General features: G+C 36.1%; 1 protein-coding gene across 1 annotated transcript in view; it reads left to right on the top strand.

Moving 5' to 3' along the window:
- LOC309869903 (olfactory receptor 6C3) overlaps nucleotides 1-10100 on the top strand; it is a gene marked incomplete at both ends in the record, with an annotated part of 68190 nt that extends 58090 nt beyond the window's left edge. The window contains one exon of the mRNA XM_082741668.1: nucleotides 9228-10100. Coding sequence (XP_082597794.1) covers nucleotides 9228-10100 — 873 coding nt within the window. The remainder of the gene's footprint in view (nucleotides 1-9227) is intronic.
- Between the last annotated feature and the right edge of the window lie 8502 nt (nucleotides 10101-18602).

The following is an 18602-nucleotide window of genomic DNA, read 5'->3' on the forward strand; positions in this document are numbered from 1 at the left end:
TTTTTAATTTTAAGATACCTGAAATGAAGTGCCACCAGTCAAAAGTCTTCTCTCAGACTGACAAAGGGACATCCTTTGAGACTTTAATCTCATGTATTTTTTAAAATAGAGTTAGTTTCTTACCTTGAACATCAATGAAATTGCCATTGACTACCTTATCAGAGGTACTAATTAATCACCATTCATATTTACTTGATGGCAAAAATTTCAAAAGTGTAAGATATCAACTTTTTTAAAAGATTTTTTTTTTAAAGAAAAGAGAAAGGACCCAAATAAATAAAATCATGAATGAAAGAGGAGAGATCACAACTAACACCAAAGAAATACAAACTATTGTAAGAACATACTATGAGCAACTCTATGCCAACAAATTTGACAATCTGGAAGAAATGGATGCATTCCTAGAAACATATAAACTACCACAACTGAACCAGGAAGAAATAGAAAGCCTGAACAGACCCATAACCAGTAAAGAGATTGAAACAGTCATTAAAAATCTCCAAACAAACAAAAGCCCAGGGCCAGACGGCTGCCCAGGGGAATTCTACCAAACATTTAAAGAAGAACTAATTCCTATTCTCCTGAAACTGTTCCAAAAAATAGAAATGGAAGGAAAACTTCCAAACTCATTGTATGAGGCCAGCATCACCTTGATCCCAAAACCAGACAAGGATCACACCAAAAAAGAGAGCTATAGACCAATATCCCTGATGAACACAGATGCGAAAATACTCAACAAAATACTAGCCAATACGATTCAACAGTACATTAAAAAGATTATTCACCACGACCAAGTGGGATTTATTCCAGGACTGCAAGGTTGGTTCAACATCCGCAAATCAGTCAATGTGATACAACACATCAATAAAAGAAAGAACAAGAACCATATGATACTCTCAATAGATGCTGAAAAAGCATTTGACAAAGTACAGCATCCCTTCCTGATCAAAACTCTTCAGAGTGTAGGGATAGAGGGCACATACCTCAATATCATCAAAGCCATCTATGAAAAACCCACTGCAAATATCATTCTCAATGGAGAAAAACGGAAAGCTTTTCCGCTAAGGTCAGGAACACGGCAGGGATGTCCATTATCACCACTGCTATTCAACATAGTACTAGAGGTCCTAGCCTCAGCAATCAGACAACAAAAGGAAATTAAAGGCATCCAAATTGGCAAAGAAGAAGTCAAATTATCACTCTTCGCAGATGATATGATACTATATGTGGAAAACCCAAAAGACTCCACTCCAAAACTGCTAGAACTTATACAGGAATTCAGTAAAGTGTCAGGATATAAAATCAATGCACAGAAATCAGTTGCATTTCTCTACACCAACAGCAAGACAGAAGAAAGAGAAATTAAGGAGTCAATCCCATTTACAATTGCACCCAAAACCATAAGATACCTAGGAATAAACCTAACCAAAGAGACACAGTATCTATACTCAGAAAACTATAAAGTACTCATGAAAGAAATTGAGGAAGACACAAAGAAATGGAAAAATGTTCCATGCTCCTGGATTGGAAGAATAAATATTGTGAAAATGTCCATGCTACCTAAAGCAATCTACACATTTAATGCAATTCCTATCAAAGTACCATCCATCTTTTTCAAAGAAATGGAACAAATAATGCTAAAATTTATATGGAACCAGTAAAGACCTCGAATAGCCAAAGGGATATTGAAAAAGAAAGCCAACGTTGGTGGCATCACAATTCCGGACTTCAAGCTCTATTACAAAGCTGTCATCATCAAGACAGCATGGTACTGGCACAAAAACAGACCCATAGATCAATGGAACAGAATAGAGAGCCCAGAAACAGACCCTCAACTCTATGGTCAACTAATCTTCGACAAAGCAGGAAAGAATGTCCAATGGAAAAAAGACAGCCTCTTCAATAAATGGTGCTGGGAAAATTGGACAGACACATGCAGAAAAATGAAATTGGACCATTTCCTTACACCACACACAAAAATAGACTCAAAATGGATGAAGGACCTCAATGTGCGAAAGGAATCCATCAAAATCCTTGAGAAGACCACAGGCAGCAACCTCTTTGACCTCAGCCGCAGCAACATCTTCCTAGGAACAACGCCAAAGGCAAGGGAAGCAAGGGAAAAAATGAACTATTGGGATTTCATCAAGATCAAAAGCTTTTGCACAGCAAAGGAAACAGTTAACAAAATCAAAAAACAACTGACAGAATGGGAGAAGATATTTGCAAACGACCTATCAGATAAAGGACTAGTGTCCAGAATCTAAAAAGAACTTAGCAAACTCAACACCCAAAGAACAAATAATCCAATCAAGAAATGGGCAGAGGACATGAACAGACATTTCTGCAAAGAAGACATCCAGATGGCCAACAGACACATGAAAAAGTGCTCCATATCAATCGGCATCAGGGAAATACAAATCAAAACCACAATGAGATATCACCTCACACCAGTCAGAATGGCTAAAATCAACAAGTTAGGAAATGACAGATGCTGGCAAGGATGCGGAGAAAGGGGAACCCTCCTACACTGTTGGTGGGAATGCAAGCTGGTGCAGCCACTCTGGAAAACAGCATGGAGGTTCCTCAAAATGTTGAAAATCGAACTGCCCTATGACCCAGCAATTGCACTATTGGGTATTTACCCTAAAGATACAAACGTAGTGATCCAAAGGGGCATGTGCACCCGAATGTTTATAGCAGCAATGTCCACAATAGCCAAACTATGGAAAGAACCTAGATGTCCATCAACAGATGAATAGATCAAGAAGATGTGGTATATATACACAATGGAATACTATGCAGCCATCAAAAGAAATGAAATCTTGCCATTTGCGACAACATGGATGGAACTAGAGCGTATCATGCTTAGTGAAATAAGTCAAGCAGAGAAAGACAACTATCATATGATCTCCCTGATATGAGCAAGTGGTGATGCAACATGGGGGCTTAAGTGGGTAGGAGAAGAATCAATGAAACAAGATGGGATTGGGAGGGAGACAAACCATAAGTGACTCTTAATCTCACAAAACAAACTGAGGGTTGCTGGGGGGAGGGGGTTGGGGAGAAGGGGGTGGGATTATGGACATTGGGGAGGGTATGTGCTTTGGTGAGTGCTGTGAAGTGTGTAAACCTGGTGATTCACAGACCTGAACCCCTGGGGATAAAGATATATGTTTATAAAAAATAAAAATTATATTACAAAAAAAAAAAGATTTTTTTTTAATTTCAGAGAGAGAGAGTGGGTATGAGCTGGCAGAACAGAGGGGAAAGAGAGGGAGAGGGGAAAAGAATCTGAAGCAAACTCCATCATGTGCATGGAAACTGACTCAGGGTTCCATCCCACAATCTTGAAATCATGATCTGAGCCAAAACCAAGAGTGGGTTGGTCATTCAACTGACTGAGCCACCCAGGCATCCCATGATACCGATGTGTTAAGAACAAAACCTCTGAAGATGCTTTCTAGACTTCTTATTTAGCCAATATTCAGTATTATGTTTCAATTTCAATTCTATTTAATATATTAAAAAATTATTTGTTTTTGTGAGAGAGAAAGAGAGGGGGGGGGGCAGTGGGAGTCACAGAGAGAATCCCTCACTGAGACTCCTCACTGAGCACTGAGCCTACCTAACACAAGGCTGGATCTAATGACCCTGAGATCATTACCTGGACCAAAACAAAGAGTCAGTGGCTCAACTGACTGGGCCATCCAGGCACCCCTCTAGTTTCACTTGTCAGTGGCTCAGTGAATCTGTCTCAGGAATCCTTAGAAAGCAAGTCAAAATTGTTTGAAAGGAGTGGAAGGAAATGTGTATCCTACCGGCATAAGCCATTATGCTGAACTGGAATAAATATATTAAATATATATTTAGTTAGTGTGATAACCAAATGAGGCAGAATTATTCCAAGAGATCTTAAGTGCTATAATTGAACTGTATGTCCAAGTAGGATTTAATCTAAGAGCAAAAACACTAGCTTAAAAAAAATCTTAAGTTGTTTCTAGGTAGGAATAATATGGTGGATAGTAGTGCTGTCACTGTTATTCTAATGCTGCTCTATATGCAGTGTGAGGAAAAGAAGCAAATGAAGATCAATACGATATTAGAATCTTCTCTAATTCCATCCATAGCCAGGGTTCTCATTATGAGATAAAAAATATATAAAGGGGTGCCTGGGTTGTTCAGTTGGTTATGCATCTGCCTTCAGTTCAGGTCATGATCCCAGAGTCCTGGGATTCAGCCCTGCACCAAGGTCCCTGCTCAGCAGGAGAGTCTGCTTCTCCTTCTCCCTTTACCCTTATCCCCTGCCACAGGTATGCTCTCTCTCTCAAATAAATAAGACTTTAAATTAAAGATATATAGATATATAGATATATATCTTTATTTTATTAATAAATATATATTAATATATAACATATATATGTATATGGTAGAAGGAGTTTCATAAAAATATTGTAGTTCTAAATTTGAATGATAGATTGAAATTGCCCTCACAGGCATTTTACTTTAAAAAAGTATATACGTGTGTGTGGTGCCTGGGTGACTCAATGGGTTAGTGGCTGCTTTTAGCTGAGGTCATGATCCCAGGGTCCTGGAATTGAGCCCCACCTTGGGCTCCATGCTCAGTGAGTAGTCTGCTTCTCCCTCTCCCTCTGTTCCTCCCCCCATTCGCCCGCCTCCATCCACTCATGCTTTCTCTCTAACCTGTGCTCTTTCTCTCTCAAATAAATAAATGACATTTTTTTTAACTTTTTTTTATTTAATTTCTTTTCAGTGTAACAGAATTCATTGTTTATGCATCACACCCAGTGTTCCATGCAATATGTGCCCTCCATAATACCCACCACCAGGCTCCCCCAACCTCTTACTCCCCACCCCTTCAAAACATTCAGATTGTTTTTCAGAGTCCATTGTCTCTCATGGTTCATCTCTCCCTCCAATACATCACCACTAGCCATCAGGGGAATTCAAATTAAAACCACATTGAAATACCACCTTACACCACTTAGAATGGCCAAAATTAGCAAGACAGGAAACAACATGTGTTGGAGGGGATGTGGAGAAAGGGGAACCCTCTTACACTGTTAGTGGGAATGTAAGTCGGTGCAGCCCCTTTGGAGAACAGTGTGGAGATTCCTCAAGAAATTAAACATAGAGCTTCCCTATGACCCTGCAATTGCACTACTGGATATTTACCCCAACAATACAGATGTAGTGATAAGAAGGGCAATCTGTACCCCAATGTTCATAGCAGCAATGGCCATGGTCGCCAAACTGTGGAAAGAACCAAGATGCCCTTCAACAGATGAATGGATAAGGAAGATGTGGTCCATATACACTATGGAGTATTATGCCTCCATCAGAAAGGATGAATACCCAACTTTTTAGCAACATGGACAGGAGTGGAAGAGATTATGCTGAGTGAAATAAGTCAAACGGAGAGAGTCAATTATCATATGGTTTCCCTTATTTGTGGAGCATAACAAATAACACAGAGGACATGGGAAAAGAAATAAAATATTTTTTAAAAAATTCTGTGTTTTGGCCCTATGCACTGAAAATACCTAGAAAGGATGATCAAACTCATAGTTTCTTACCCAGTTTCTTACCTTGATTCACATTTCCTAACCAATGTAATGAGGCCTCTTTGGAGAAATGACTCAGTCCAGTTCTAATACAGAAAAATGTAGCATGAGCCTGGAAACACTTGTCCTACCAGATGTGAAGGAAACAACCGAAGAGGAAAATTGTACTCCCCAAAAGAGAAGGGTCTCCCCCTGACTTAAGCACTCTAAAGAGAGAGGGATGACAATTTCAATCTCTCTTGAAATATGTATGTCAATCACTAATGTGACCTACAACAAATACAAAATTTATAGAGCCATGTATTCCTAAAGATACCAACAAAAAGATCCTAGACAACCAACTCTGACTACTGAGTAAAAATGAAGTAGGGCTTTTTCATGTAAACTGGAACAATGAATAGGCAAATGATAAATAACAGATTAAGAACATAGTCATTTTGTAGCATATATGAATTAAAGGATCCAGCCATTGATCAACAGTAGCTGCTAAGAATAAAAAAAGAAGACTAAGCATGTATCTCCTCTTGATAGTTGCAAAAAAATCCCAAACCTAAATTTTTGCATAAAAAAAGTCCCCAAATCTAAACCTGGATTAAGAATCTAAATAATGATTACAGGAAATCCTGGGAATGAGAATGCAGTCAAATGAGCATTACTGTCCCTGTGGCCCCCAAGAATATGAAAGAGATTCTTGTCACCTATTAATTGGGCTTTTAGGGTAAAAACATGACACCATTTCATTCTTGCAACAGAACTGATCTACAAGATTACCATATTATATACTTGAAGTTGCTGAGAGAGTAAAGCTTAAATGTTCTCACCACAAAAAAGAAAAGGTAAATATACAAGTGAAAGATGGGCTAACTAACCCTACCTTGGTAATCATTTCACAAAGCACAAGTGTCTAAAATCAACACATTGTTCCCTTCAAACTTACACAATGTTATATAGATCAATTCTAGCTCAACAAAGCTGAAAAAAATATAAATGAAGTGGACAAGGGTATCACTCTCTATGATATAAAGCCACATCTGCCAGCATGCTCCTTTACTGACTGCTCCTTTAAGTAAGTTAAATAAATATAGTATGCAGTCATTAAGTTGAGTTATGCCTACCTTTTCCTTCCATTTTTCACCATTCTCTGTTCTAATTCCCTTCTTCTAGTAAGTAATTTATTTCCAAATTGCATCCTACCTGTGATTTAGTTCTGAATTGGTGACTGTATTATTTGATAACATAAATTCATTATTATGTATTTTATGTTAAATGTATGTTTTGTTATTTAATTTAGACATATAACACTTATTTAATATTAAGTAGTTATTACATCATATCTATTTATAGGAGTGATGATAATCCTGACTCCATCTCTCGTCCTTCATTTCAAGAGTAATTAAGTCCCTTGGGCTATGATCCAGAACCCCTGAAGTTTAATGTATGCCCTGACCAGAATGCAGGAAGGCTCCTTCTGAGGTCCCTAAATCAGCACACAAGAAGGCACCACTTGAGATAAAGGCCAAGATGAAAATTAAGATGATCAAATTGACTCTGCAATTAAATATTGCTATTTGTAATGAGGACGAAATTGGTTAACCAATGTAATAATATTTTTTAAGACTGTGAGTATGATATGTGCATTATAATAGTTATTATTTGACTTAGAATTATTAAATGGCCTTTCTTCTTGATGCCTCAACATTAACAAAGCCTAAGGATAAATAACAGCAAAAAAGGGTATATGTTGAAAACTTTACATTTCAAGAAGGTTAAATATAAATTAGATTATGATTTATTTTTGTAAGAAAGATTTCACAACTGTTTTTGCTATTCATGAAATATTAAGTAATTGTGATTAATGAAAGTAATTATTCCGTAAAAGTCAACATCACTGGTCTTCTGTGAGATACAGGATGAACACAACCATTCTCAAGGGAGATTCACTATAGAGAAGACTTAAAAAGCTACTGAGAAATGCAAGAAAGGCTTCCAGAAATCCCTCATGGTCTATAAATATACAGTCTGACCTGGACTTGGTCTTGTTCCCAGGAGATCCATGAACAACCTTATTTTAAGGTCAAAACAAGAAGTCTTGGAAAATTTGAGGTATAAGTCCAAGTGAAGGGAAATCAATGTAGTTTAAGAATATACCAATAATGTTATATCCCTTTCAGTCTTCTCTTTAAATCATGCTTTCCTAAATTTTTAGATTAACTTTATTGAAGAGGACTATTGTATTATTTCCACATTTTTAAAAGTTTCTGACATTCCATTTTTACTTCCTGAATTATTTTTTTTGAGCCATCGTAAAATAGAGACAAAGCGAATCAAATTTGACTAGTGTGAGTGTTGCTGGAGTCTGGCAGAGAAGCAATGATTTACATTTTATTCTTCATGCACAAATCTGACAATCTAAAACAAAAGGGAGGACTGTCATAAACTTAAAAATCAAAATCTACAGCACTGGATATCCAGCACAGCTGGGAAATAGCTGAATAGGTCAGTAGAAATGGCAGAGGTTTTCCTATATGCTAACCTTATAGATAAGTTTTCTCATGTAAAAGGTAAGTGTGCAGCAGAATTACAAAAGCATCAAACATTTCTCATAAAGCTAATAAGTAAAAAAGATCAGATGGAAAACCTGGGTGACAGCGCTGCTAAGATCTGAGGCAAGTACTCATTTTTTCAATTTGTAGTTTAGTGTAAAATAAAAAAATAGATAAATATTGCATGTCCCTTTAAGCTCAAATATAAAAATGTTTCTATATATACATTGCTAGCAAGTCACAGAAGATGTCAAACATTAATGATTTCAATGAACTTGTAAGACAAACCAAGAAGTAAGTGAATATGTTCTCTGTTAAATAAAATATTTAGGTTATATATTTTATCATACAATAAATACATATATATTACTATATAATATATATAGACTGCTCACATACAGTATAGAAAACTACACTAAAACCTATTAATATAAAGTAATTAATTAATTTAAATAATTTATAATTAATACTGTGCTTCATTTGCTAGGAAAATTATTAATTGATTTCTCATCCCATAAAACCTATAACTATACTGGTTGTAAATTTAGTCTTCTAAATTTCACTTTAACCTTGTGATGGAATTAAGATCATCCATTTCTATTTTTTAGGTGGGAGTATCCATTAACAAATATGTGACAGAAAAGAAAGAAAAATGTCTATTTCTCTTAATTTGTCAACAAAAATCAATAACATACATAAATTGGACAAAGGAAGAAGTACTGATTTTATTTACCATCTTTCAATGATGTGAGTTATTGTATAAAGGTTTCCAATTTTCTCCTGCTTCATTTCTTTTTTTTTTTTTTTGACTCTTACTACATTTCAAATCATGTAAGAAAACTAAAAAAGCAAAACTCACAACCAAATGCAAACAAGACGATCAAAAGAAAATAAGATCATCAAGGACTATAGAATGTATTTTACAATGGTATGAATGATGGTGATATTGATCATCACGAGTTATAACTCGCATCTCCTCCCTTTAATTCTCTTGCCACATAAATACCTTTAAAAGAAGAAAAGGAGAGAGAGAGGAATGAACCACACAGTGATCACAGAGTTTGTCCTGCTAGGCCTTTCTGATGATCCTGACCTTCAGATTGTGATTTTTCTCTTCTTATTTATCACATACTTATTAAGCGTCACTGGAAACCTGACTATCATCACCCTAACCTTGGTGGACCCTCATCTGCAGACACCAATGTATTTCTTCCTCCGAAACTTCTCTTTCTTAGAAATCTTATTTACAACTGTGTGTATTCCTAGATTCCTGGGAGCAATTATCACCAGGGATAAGACTATTTCCTATAACAACTGTGCAGCCCAACTCTTTTTCTTTATTTTCATGGGGGTGACAGAATTTTACATTCTAACTGCCATGTCTTATGACCGCTATGTTGCCATCTGCAAGCCTCTTCATTACACCACCATCATGAGCAGGAAAGTCTGCACAGTGCTTGTGCTCTGTGCGTGGCTGGGCGGGTTCCTGACCATTTTCCCACCCCTCATGCTTCTGCTCCAGCTGGATTACTGCGCTTCCAATGTCATCGATCACTTTGCCTGTGACTATTTTCCCCTTCTACAACTATCCTGTTCAGATACGTGGCTCCTAGAAGTGATTGGTTTTTACTTTGCTTTGGTTGCTCTGCTATTCACGTTGGCACTGGTGATTTTATCTTATATGTATATTATCAGAACGATTTTGAGAATCCCATCTGCCAGTCAGAGAAAAAAGGCTTTCTCCACATGCTCCTCTCATATGATTGTCATTTCCATTTCTTATGGAAGCTGTATATTTATGTATGCTAATCCCTCTGCAAAAGAAAAGGCATCATTGACAAAAGGAGTAGCTATTCTCAACACCTCTGTTGCCCCTATGCTAAACCCCTTCATTTACACTCTGAGAAACCAGCAAGTAAAACAAGCCTTCAGAGATGTGGTCCATAAAGTAGTATTTTCTTCAAGTAAATGAAATATTTCTCCTGGGGCGGGGGGGGGGGGGGGGCGGGAAGAAGAGTCTAAAGAGTAACTAGGTAAAATCCTGAAATTCCTAAATATCTCTATCAGTATGCTTCTTCTTGTAGTCTCTTATATGCCCCATTATAGTTAAATATTTTCCCGCCTCATTTCTTCCACTTCCATACCAAAGTGTCTTCATGCATTGTTTATTGACTTATTTTAAAATATAGTAGACTTTATTTCTCCTACAAAACTTTGTCGCAATGAAGTGCATTTCTTTTTTGTTTTGTTTTAAGATTTTATTTATTTATTTATTTGTCAGAGAGAGAGAGTGAGAGCACGCACAAGCAGGCAGAGTGGCAGGCAGAGGCGGAGAGGGAAGCAGGCTCCCTGACGAGCAAGGAGCCCCATGCGGGACTCGATCCCAGTGCCCTGTGATCATGACCTGAGCCGAAAGCAGCGGCTTAACCAACTGAGCCACCCAGGCATCCCATGAAGTACATTTCTATAAGACATACTTTATACACGATATAGAAAATAGTATTAATTCTTTAATAAATTCCCCAAGTGGCACGTATAGTTTCAAAATTAGTGTGTGATCTCTTTTGTGTTTTCAAGTAGTTCATTGATGATCTCTTAACATTAAAAAAAAAAAAAAAAGACAATCTCACAAAACAAACTGAGGGTTGCTGGGGGTCGGTGGTAGGGTGGGGTAGTTGGGTTATGGACATTGGGAGGGGATGCGCTATGGTGCATGCTATGAAATGTGTAAGCCTGATGATTCACAGGCCAGTACACCTGGATCAGATAATACATTATACATTAATTTTAAAAAGCTACACTCCCAAACTATTGTATATTAAATTCCATTCTTAGAAGTAATAAGAAGCTGTGATTTGCACTTTAAATGTAGAGCTTTTATTTTGTGAAATTTAGTGCATATCACAAGGTAAATATTGATCATGATTTGAGGACTATTTATAGAATTTCCATGTTCTCTAACATTTTTTTTAAGTATTTATACTTGGGGCATCTGAGTAGCTCAGTCAGTTAAGCATCTGCCTTCCATTCAGGTCATGATCCCAGGTTCTGAGATCAAATCCTGCATCAGGCGCCCTGCTCAGTGGAGAGCCTACTTCTCCCTCTCCCTCTGACTCCCGCTCTCCCTATTTGGGCCATCTCTCATTCTCATTCGTTCTGTCAAATAAATAAATAAAATCTTTTAAAAACTATTTATACCTGTTAAATATTTGAAGCAAATGCAATAAAACTAAAACACATGCCACTTTCCTAATTCATTGAGCATCTTATGACAGTTATTTTGAATAATTTGTCAGATGTGCCTATATTTCTCTAGTCTCTGCTAATGAAAATTTTGTTATTTGATTGGAGAATTTCCTCTGTTTCTTCATGCTTCTTGCACCTTTGTGTTGATACTTACACATCTGAAAAAACAATGGCTTCTCACAGTCTCATAAATCTGGATTTGTACAGAGGAAGACCATCACCCTTCAGTCCAGCTTCAGTCCACAAAATTCTGGGGGCCTCTCAAAACTTTTCCAAGGTTGTGTCTTCTCACACTTCCATGGGGATCTTCCCAATTCAAAGACTTTACCCATTTCCTTATTTTCTTATTTTATGGAGTTTGTAATCTCTTGCTCACTCTGTTTCTGTGTTACCTCAAGTCCTTGAAGCAACATCTTGCCATCCAGATCCTTCTTGTTCTCAGCAGCCTACAGTCACCTAGGGTATGTCAAGTGCCCTAAGTTAACAAACTAATGCTTTGTTTTTGTGGTTTTTTTTTTTAAAGATTTTATTTATTTATTTATTTGAAAGATAGAGATTGCAAGTAGGCAGAGAGGCAGGCAGAGAGAGAGGAGGAAGCAGGCTGGCTCACTGCTGAGCAGAGAGCCCAATGAGGGACTTGATCCCAGAACCCTGGGATCATGACCTGAGCTAAAGGCAGAGGCTTTAACCCACTGAGCCACCCAGGCACCCAACAAACTAATGTTTTTTGTTGTTGTTGTTGTTTTACCTTCGACTCTTCTTTCTGCAGTGTTCTTCCTTACTTTATGTAAATCTCTGATGGAGTGAACTATATTATTTTCCTTCTTTTTAAAGCATTTCTCTTAACAATTCTGTCCAGTCTGGATATTGACTTCACATACATTTAATTTCTGTTTGTCTAAGAATTCTGTATTTTTTCAGGAATTGTTTTCATTGTTGGTGATGGTGGGTTTTTTTGTTTGTTTGTTTGTATGGTGTTTTTGGATTGTAACTCTGTGCATGTCTTTTCATTCTGTTCTTGCTTTCCATCTACTTTACCCCCTAGATCCCTTGTGATATTAATCATATTTATTTCAAATTTCCAGCCTTAATATTCTAATACATTTGCCATGTCTGGTTCTGAATCATGCTCTGACTCTTCAATATTTTTTTTTTTTGCCTTTGTTATGCTTGTACTCTTTTCTTGACACCTAGACACGATGCACTGGGTAAAAGGAACAGAGCAAGCAGACTTTTAGAAATGTGATGGTCAGGCATGGGAGGAGGGGAAGGATTCTATAGTCCTACGGTTAGGGCTCAGTGTCTTAGTGAGCCTTGGCCTCTGGGCTGTAAATTTTGTAAGTGTTTCTCAGTTGTTTTTCCTCCACTTTAGTATAACAGGAAGGTTAGAGTGGGCTGGAGTTGGGTGTTTCCTTTTTCCCACATGGAAGTCTAGAGGATACTGGAGTTGGGTATTTCCATGTCTGGGGTTAGTTAAGCTCTATAGTGTCCCAGCAGGTTAGGCTCTGGTTAGCTAGATTTCTGTGAGGGCTGGCTCTTTGTGAGGGCTGGCTTTCTTAAGAGCACAGCACTCTCATGTATTTCAAAACGGTCCCTTTTCCTCTTCCCATGAAGAAGCATGAGGTGATTTTTCTGACATTATACTTGAGATTTTCCTACTCTAGCACTGGACCTTATGGCAGTTCCTGCTCATGAGCTTCTACTCCCTTAAACCTTCACTTCTTATATTTATCTGTCTGATTTTCAATCTTGAGAGCAGTGATTTGCCTGCTCTAAGGATCCAAAAGGAGTTGATTTTTCAAGCTGTTCATCTTCCTTCTTTCATTAGACCCAGGTGGTGATTTGTGACTTCTTACATGCAGAACTGGAAACTGAAGGTGTCATATGTCTTAGAGCACATTATTTTTTGTTTAATCTCACATTTCCATATGCTCTTTGCATGACTATTGATCTGTCTCAAGCTACTCCTTCTTTTGAAACAGAAAGCTCCACATATTACGTTTTACTTAATTTGTTAAAAATTTGCATTGGGGGCGCCTGGGTGGCTCAGTGGGTTAAAGCCTCTGCCTTCGGCTCAGGTCATGTTCTCTGGGTCTTGGGATAGAGCCCCGCATCGGGACCTCTGCTCAGCAGGGAGCCTGCTTCCTCCCACTCTCTCTGCCTACCTCTCTGCCTGCTTATGATCTCTCTCTCTCTCTGTCAAATAAATAAATAAAATATTTTTTAAAAACTTGCATTGTTAAACCAGTTTTAGAAATGAAGAAAGAAAGGCCTTTAACAATTTTCCAGTCTTATAATGTGAGTAAATAGCAAAGCTTGAATTTGAACCTATCTCTCTTGGATCTAAAATTCCATTAAGAAAAAAGATCTTTGGACACCTGGGTGGCTCAGTTGGTTAAGTGACTGCCTTCGGCTCAAGTCATCATCCCAGAGTCCCAGGATCGAATCCTGCATCAGGTTCCCAGCTCCATGGGGAGTCTGCTTCTCCCTCTGACCTTCTCCCTCTCATGCTCTCTCTTACTCTCTCTCTCTCTCAAATAAAGAAAATCTTCAAAAAAAAAAATCCTTGTGATATACTGTCTTCCATTGATATTCTTGTATACCATAGGCACTTGTATATCGAACTAAAAATATTTTTGATCCCTAAAGTAACAAAATTTTGTATCCATGAAACTTTTAATAGAAATTAAAGATACCTGTTTAAATAGCTTTTTTTCACAGATAGGCAGGTTATACTGATTAACTGTGATATAAACAATTAGGTCATCCTCAAACATAATTTTATTAAATACTATGGTTGAATAAGAATAATTTAGAGTATTTAGCTAAGTCACTGGTTTTGGACTTTTGGTAAATTTCAATCAACATAAAAACTATAAAATATTAAAAGTAAATTTTGGTATACATTCATATTCAAAAAATGACTAAATATAATGATATATATATATTACTTAGTATAACAGAGAAAGCTTCCTCATTAAAAATACCTTGGCATAGTATCAAAGTTCTGAAATGAGAGGTTACCTTACATATTTTGGGACACTGTTATTTATTTTTAAAGATCATATTGATTTATTTTGAGAGGGCAAGAAAGAAAGCATGAGCAGGGGGAGGGGCAGAGAAGGGAGAAAGAATCCCAAACAGACTCTGCACTGAGCTCAGACCCTGAGGTAAGAATCAATCCTAAGACTCTGAGATCATGACCTGAGCTGAAGTTGAGTCAGACGCTAACCAAATGAGCCACCCAGGTGCTTCATAACTTTGGCTATTATTATGTGACATTATTTGGGTCTTTTTCTCTCACTGGCTTGCCCTTAATTTCGGTAATTGCATGTCAGTGGGAATCATATCTATTTTGATTCCATTTTATCCCCAGTGTTTTGTGTACTATTTAAAAATAGCAGATCCTCAAAAGATATTTGTTGAAAGATATTTTGTCATTTCTAAAATTAAACAGAGAGAAATCAGAGTTGTAAAATCCTACCAAGTTCCTAGATTTTATGCTTGCATTAATTACAGGGTTAAACCCAACACAACTTTCAAATAGAAAGGGACCTTCTCAGTAGTAGATACTTCTCCATAAATAGCACCATAACTATGATGGGAGAATAATTTCAAGTGATTCTTGGAAAAGATTGAAGAGTTCAATGAGTATTTAATCCACTGAGCATTGAACTCTATCCCATTCTTTTTATTGTTCTATATTCAGTGTTTTTGTATAATTTATTTGATACCTACTAGCTTGGAGAGCCACTTTTATGGAGACATTTCAGTATATGATAAAAATGTAATGTTTTCATATAAAATTAAGTTGTCCCAGTATTTTACTCAGCAAAAGAAATGGGAGCATCTAATCTTAAGAGAAATCCTAATTTAGGAAATTCAGGAAATCTCTCCCAAAAACCTTGCATTTTAGTTGTTTTCTCATTTAGATCAATGCAAAATATTCCATTTGCTTTTGGCTGACTTCTTATGCCCTTTCTATCTCTTTGGGCATTATCCCCAAAAGTTTCCTGTTCCAATATTGGTGCAACTGTTGATAACATTTGTACAATCCTTAGTGTATTTTCCTCTAAGCCCTTGTTGGCATATTTGATTCATTGGAGTATTTGCTGTGAGACATAGGCATATACAGTAAATAAAACATGTGCCTCATGCAGGGGAAAATCCATATAGAACCTTCATCCAGAAAAGCCCAAAGTAATTCCAAATCTAATTTCTCTTCATTGTTTTTGTTACTGTAGCTACAATGGAAAATGTGTAATAGAAAATTAGCTATACAAATAAAGTAATACCAAATGTTTTGAGAGTGATTTTTAGAAATACTGAATCTCTTAACCTAAAACTGAAATAGTTGTCAATGTGCTTTTTGTATAATTTCAACCAGCTGATGCAGTACATTTATATGACAACATCAGGTAAGATTATAAAACTGAAACCAATGATAAATTTCCTTTTCTTAGCACTAATTCATTAACTCTTAACTTTTCATCAGATCATGCAGAATAACTTGAGGTTGCTATTTCTTTCCATATATGTCTAGTGTTATAAAAAATGAGTATGTTACATCTCCTGTTTGTCATAATAATTGATTCTTTTATTAATTTTCAGAAAACTATTTTCTTGCTTTGGTTTCTCCCACTGACTGTAGGTTTACTAAGTGGCCCATGCTCTATTTCCCAGCACAAAGAAATTAGAATTTCAATTCTACCATTTAATAGCTGATTGTTTTTATGTCGCTTAACCTCTCTCATTGTCAATTTCTTCAGATTAACATAAGGTTATCAAAAAGAATAAATGAGGTTAAAAGCATACAGCATTAGCACTGTCTCTCAATGAGTGAGAACAAAAATGGTTTTGTGATTTTGTAATGGAGCTGTATTCCTCAAATGTGATAACTGATTTTATTTGCTAATAAGGTATTAGTAACTACTGTCTAGGAATACATGCTATAATATTTTGGTACAATTTAATTGTGCTTGTAATTAAATTAGTCCTAACTAATTCCATGATGATATTCTCATTTCAAAATTTAAAAAAAAGAACTAAAATAGAGATTAAAAACCTGTCCAAACTCACAATACTATAATGTAGCTAAATTACAGTTTAAAATAAAAAAATATTTATTTATATATTTAGAGGGAGAACCCAATGGGGAGAAGAAGAGGGAAATAGAGAGAAAATTTCAGACTCCACGCAGAGTGCAGACTCCAAAGCAGGGCTCAATCTCATGTCCCTGAGATCATGACCTGAGTCAAAACCAAAGGCAGACTCTTAACCAACTGCGCCATCCAGGCACCCCTCTATTGCATTTTTAATCTATTTTGCTTTGACTGCAAAGCCTACGAGTTGCCCTAAAAATACCACACATTATACATTAAGTTCTGATGCCATACATTTTATAAGAATTCTTTTCCTTTTTTTTTTTTTTGAGTTGAAAATCATCTGCAAATGTAGATACTTAGTTAATAAACTGAGATAATCAGGATATAAGTAGAACATCTCTATGACAATCTACAGATTGTGAACGGATTTAAGTGATTACTGTTTCTCCTTTATTATTCCTATTCATACTGGTCGATCTGACTTGGGATTCAAACTTCCCCTTTCCATTAGGAAAAAAAAAAACAAGGTCATTTCTTTTTTTCAGAGGATTCAGGTAAAGTGCATTCCAAACTAATTTTGGTACTACTCTAAGGCATTGCTAAAGTAATAGTCTGAAAAAAAAAAAAGAAACTACATTGTTTCTTGGGAGATTTTTTGCATTCAGTCACCATGAAGTTCTTACATGAGATTAACTGTCACTAAATATTTTTTTCATCAAAAATGGAATGAATCATTGCAGGGGAAAAAAAATGGTACTTGGTATAAACCAAGAAATTAATCAAGATATCAAATTAAACCAAAATTTTGCACTCTTCTCTGACAAATTAGCCTAGCATATAGACCTAACACCAAGAAAAAGAATGTCAATGAGAGAGAAAGAGAATTGGAAAACTGTGTATTCATGTTATGGGTGCAAATTGCCTTGAAGATATAGATATTCACAACTTTTTTAGGACTTCTAATTTAAGAAGAGAGATTTCAGCACATAAAGAGAATGCAGAATGGTAAAGTTAGTGTCCAGTTGTGGAATGTAGGGAGCTTTTACCACTACTCTAATTATTAAAAAATAAATAAATAAAAAAGCGCTTTCTCAATCCTTAATAGGTCTTTTTAAATAGTTGTATTTTTAAATTGGACAATTTAGGAGATGATACCATTCTTTTCTCAAGAAGGCCGTCCTTAAAATTCATATGAAACAACAGAAGAGTCCTAAAAGTCATTTACTTAAATAAATAAAATAACTGGTTTGTGCTTATTATTTCATTCACATATCTGTTATTTCATTTAACATGATAGCAAGTATTTGTTCATTAAATTGATTAAAATTCACTTTCAATGGGCTACACAGGTAATTCAACAGTAAGATATCAGGACAGGTTAGAACTCATTGAAACAAAAAGAACTAAAGGACACACTAAACTTGTGACCATAACTTCTACGTGACTGGGAAAAAGAAACATGAATGAGTAGTTAGGAAGGAAAGCCTAAAATTATATATCTTCAAGTGTCAGGTATATGTTTCATTTCTCTACCAAAACCATCACAGAAATGGTTGAGAGATCAGAGTCTATACACAGCTGTTAATTATAGAGAATTGTTCTTTGAGAACAATGACTTTTATGATTGAAATATCCATCATACACTTGAATTGCCATAAGTTTGTTTGCAAAATGTCATTGTGATGCCTGTTTCTCTTGTAAGTGCTCTTTAGCCTGTTTTCTCCGGTCCTGAGAAATAATAAAAGAAATATTCATTTCTTATGAATCTCACATGCTTTCCCAGTAGCTTTGGCAGCATCCATCTCAGTTGGAATTTGCCTCAAATAATCAACAGCAATATTTTTTGCAAAACAGTGAAGTGAGTGAAAAGAGAACTCGGGCATGTAAGGGGAAAAAAGAGCAAGAAATTTCATAGTATTATGAGGCATTATATACCAATAATCAACAATTCTATATCTTGAAACTAAATATCTTATTGCAAGATTTCTCTCATGACTCTGAATTGAAAATTTTACTATTTAATGAGAATGCACAGAATAAGGGATTAGAAAATGGATTGGTTCAATTTATTGAGGAGAATTTAAACTTCACTCTAAAATGCATTGTTGTTGTTGTTATTATTC

The sequence above is a fragment of the Mustela nivalis genome (genome assembly GCF_964662115.1).
Source record: "Mustela nivalis genome assembly, chromosome: 7".
NCBI classification, from domain to species: Eukaryota; Metazoa; Chordata; class Mammalia; order Carnivora; family Mustelidae; genus Mustela; species Mustela nivalis.